Here is a 2,889-nt window from a genome sequence, read left to right on the forward strand (position 1 = left end):
TATGTTTGGAAAAGACTCGAACTGATAACTCCTGACATCTAGAACCTGTCTGCTCATTGATCTCCTGACATCTAGAACCTGTCTGCTCATTGATCTCCTGACATCTAGAACCTGTCTGCTCATTGATCTCCTGACATCTAGAACCTGTCTGCTCATTGATCTCCTACATAGCACAGTTGTCCATACATCAAAGAGTGGAACGTTGACAACACATAGCTCCGACAAACGTGTTCCCTCTATGTGAAAGTCAGGTCGGCCTGTGGAGATGTGACCTCCAGTGGGTTCCCCGTCAACGACACAGAGGACAGGTGGCACCGTGACACAGAGGACAGGTGACACCGTGACACAGAGGACAGGTGACACCATGACACAACAAGGCACAATAACAATAGAGGGATCAGAGAATGAGCTCACAACAACCGCTCAGATGGCACAAAGGACAAATGTGGAAACTGACGTGTCCTCCCAGCCAATAACAGCAAACAGCTGAAAGCAACGAGGAATCTGGTGCATGTTCAAAATGGTAACAACATCATGCAGAAAAACAATCTGCCAACTGCCCACCAGCAAAGCATGCTCAAAAGAATTCAGTTTCACCTATATGTATACACTAAAACCATCTTATGAAATACTACTAGCACCCTTTCAAAACCAACTTTGGATGGTTTTTAATAACAAATGCATGCAACCAATACTTTTAGAAATAAAAAATATATAGCAACATTCAACAAGAAAAAAATAAAAACATCTGAAAGCTGATGTGAATACAAAAACACCAAATCCTACAAAAAGATAAATCAATTTTGATCTAAATTGGGCCAAAAAAATCTGAAGCACTAAATCTTAGAGCAAATGAAAAGAAGACATACCTAGAACCAGCAATAACAGCACAAGGTAAGAAACATCTCAAGTCAAGAGAGCTTGTTCCCAGTTTATTGCAGTGTAACACAGCGGCAGTGACACACATTTCTACACCATGATGGCTGTGGAGAATGCTAAGCGACGACCAAGTTTTTGTACAGAAAGACGTGTGGCTAACAACAACAAGGTTGGAGGTAGTTGGGGCTCTGTTGGGCTATGCTAGGGGCTGTTGGCCTCGCGCGGGCTCACACTGCTCGACGCCAACTTGTACCGCCGGCGCCTGGAACACAGGAAACACCACACCTTCAAATAGCACATCGTCTCAGCACGGACAAGCATACATTGCTGGGGGTGGTTAGTACGCCTAGACAAACATTCACCCCCCCTCCCGTCCTGCTATACAGTTACTAGGCTTGTTCATACTGGCCACCCCCCCCTCCCGTCCTGCTATACAGTTACTAGGCTTGTTCATACTGGCCACACCTTCAAATGACACAAAAGAAACTCATAAAACATTCAGGTAACAACTACTACACTGAAAATAAACTCCCTCAGCTGTGAACGAAATGGCGACATTCCATGTTCGCCCTCAGTCAATTCTTTGCTCCCCTCTCCCAAACAAGCCAATCACAGAGTGTTTCTGACGAGGCCACTGGAGGCTAGACCAGGCTCTGCTAGACCAGGCTGTGCTAGACCAGGCTGTGCTAGACCAGCCTGTGCTAGACCAGGCTGTGCTAGACCAGCCTGTGCTAGACCAGGCTGTGCTAGACCAGGCTCAGCCAGCCGTCTTTTCCCTACACAGAGGCTGAGACAGTTTTATTTCAGTCTATTCCCAACACAAAATCTGTGACACAGTTTTATTTCAGTCTATTCCCAACACAAAATCTGTGACACAGTTTTATTTCAGTCTATTCCCAACACAAAATCTGTGACAGTTTTATTTCAGTCTATTCTCAACACAAAATCTGTGACAGTTTTATTTCTGTCTATTCCCAACACAAAATCTGTGACAGTTTTATTTCTGTCTATTCCCGACAACTTTTGACTAAATAAAACAAACAGGCTATCACTATCAGCTAACCATAGGTCTCCAATCTTTCCACAGTTTTACTTGATAAGAAACAAACAATCCACTGGTTTTTTTAAACACACGGTGGGTGCGTTTGTGTGCCTATCAAATATGAATAAAGAAATAGATACTACAGACGCTGCTGCCAGTCTGCCAATGGCCATTTCAAAACCTTTCAGAAAGGTGACATTTACAAAGAAATGATGCATGGTTTTTACGGAGACATCATGGAATAAGGTATTGAACTTTGGACATTACAAAAAGCCAACTAAATTATATTCTTTAAAATTACATATATATTTTTTCCCTCTACTGTGGACCTGGCAAAAGCTCTCGTGGGACATTTTGGAGACCTACAAGTCGCTGTCACCAAAAGCAACACGGCATGGCATCAGTGAACACATCACACACTTGGGGGAAACGCAAGAACAAAAAACAGGGTGACTTTCCCCATAGGTTGTGCACATGTGCCAGTGTGTATATGAAGTTGTGTGTGTGTGTGTGTGTGTGTGTGTGTGTGTGTGTGTGTGTGTGTGTGTGTGTGTGTGTGCGTGCGTGCATGCATGCATGCGTGCGCATGCAATTGTAATCTTGTTTAGACTTGGCAGTATGCCCCCAGAGAGAAAGTTAAAAACCCCCAAAGCAACAAGGAACACAGACTAAGTTCTACAATGAGCTGAAACTCTGACTGACTGAATGCTACTCTTCAATCCCAGTGCCACACAACTCTTATCTCTGTTCACTGAAACATGCTGAAGTAGACATTGGCTAGTCATGAGCAGAGGTAGTAGACATGAGGTACACATGAGGTAGACATTGGCTAGTCATGAACAGAGGTAGACATTGGCTAGACATGAGCAGAGGTAGACATTGGCTAGATATGAGCAGAGGTAGACATTGGCTAGACATGAGCAGAGGTAGACATTGGCTAGACATGAGCAGAGGTAGACATTGGCTAG

The 2,889-nt window shown here is 44.0% G+C and overlaps 1 protein-coding gene across 2 annotated transcripts in view; it reads right to left on the minus strand.

Moving 5' to 3' along the window:
- Positions 1-918: 918 nt before the first annotated feature.
- LOC118478571 overlaps positions 919-2,889 on the minus strand; it is an 8,649-nt gene continuing 6,678 nt past the window's right edge. For both annotated transcript variants that reach the window (XM_035972442.1, XM_035972441.1), the window contains one exon: positions 919-1,141. In XM_035972442.1, coding sequence (XP_035828335.1) covers positions 1,081-1,141 — 61 coding nt within the window. In that variant the 3' untranslated portion in view covers positions 919-1,080. The remainder of the gene's footprint in view (positions 1,142-2,889) is intronic.

Source organism: Aplysia californica, unplaced genomic scaffold (assembly GCF_000002075.1).
Source record: "Aplysia californica isolate F4 #8 unplaced genomic scaffold, AplCal3.0 scaffold00693, whole genome shotgun sequence".
Lineage (NCBI taxonomy): Eukaryota > Metazoa > Mollusca > Gastropoda > Aplysiida > Aplysiidae > Aplysia > Aplysia californica.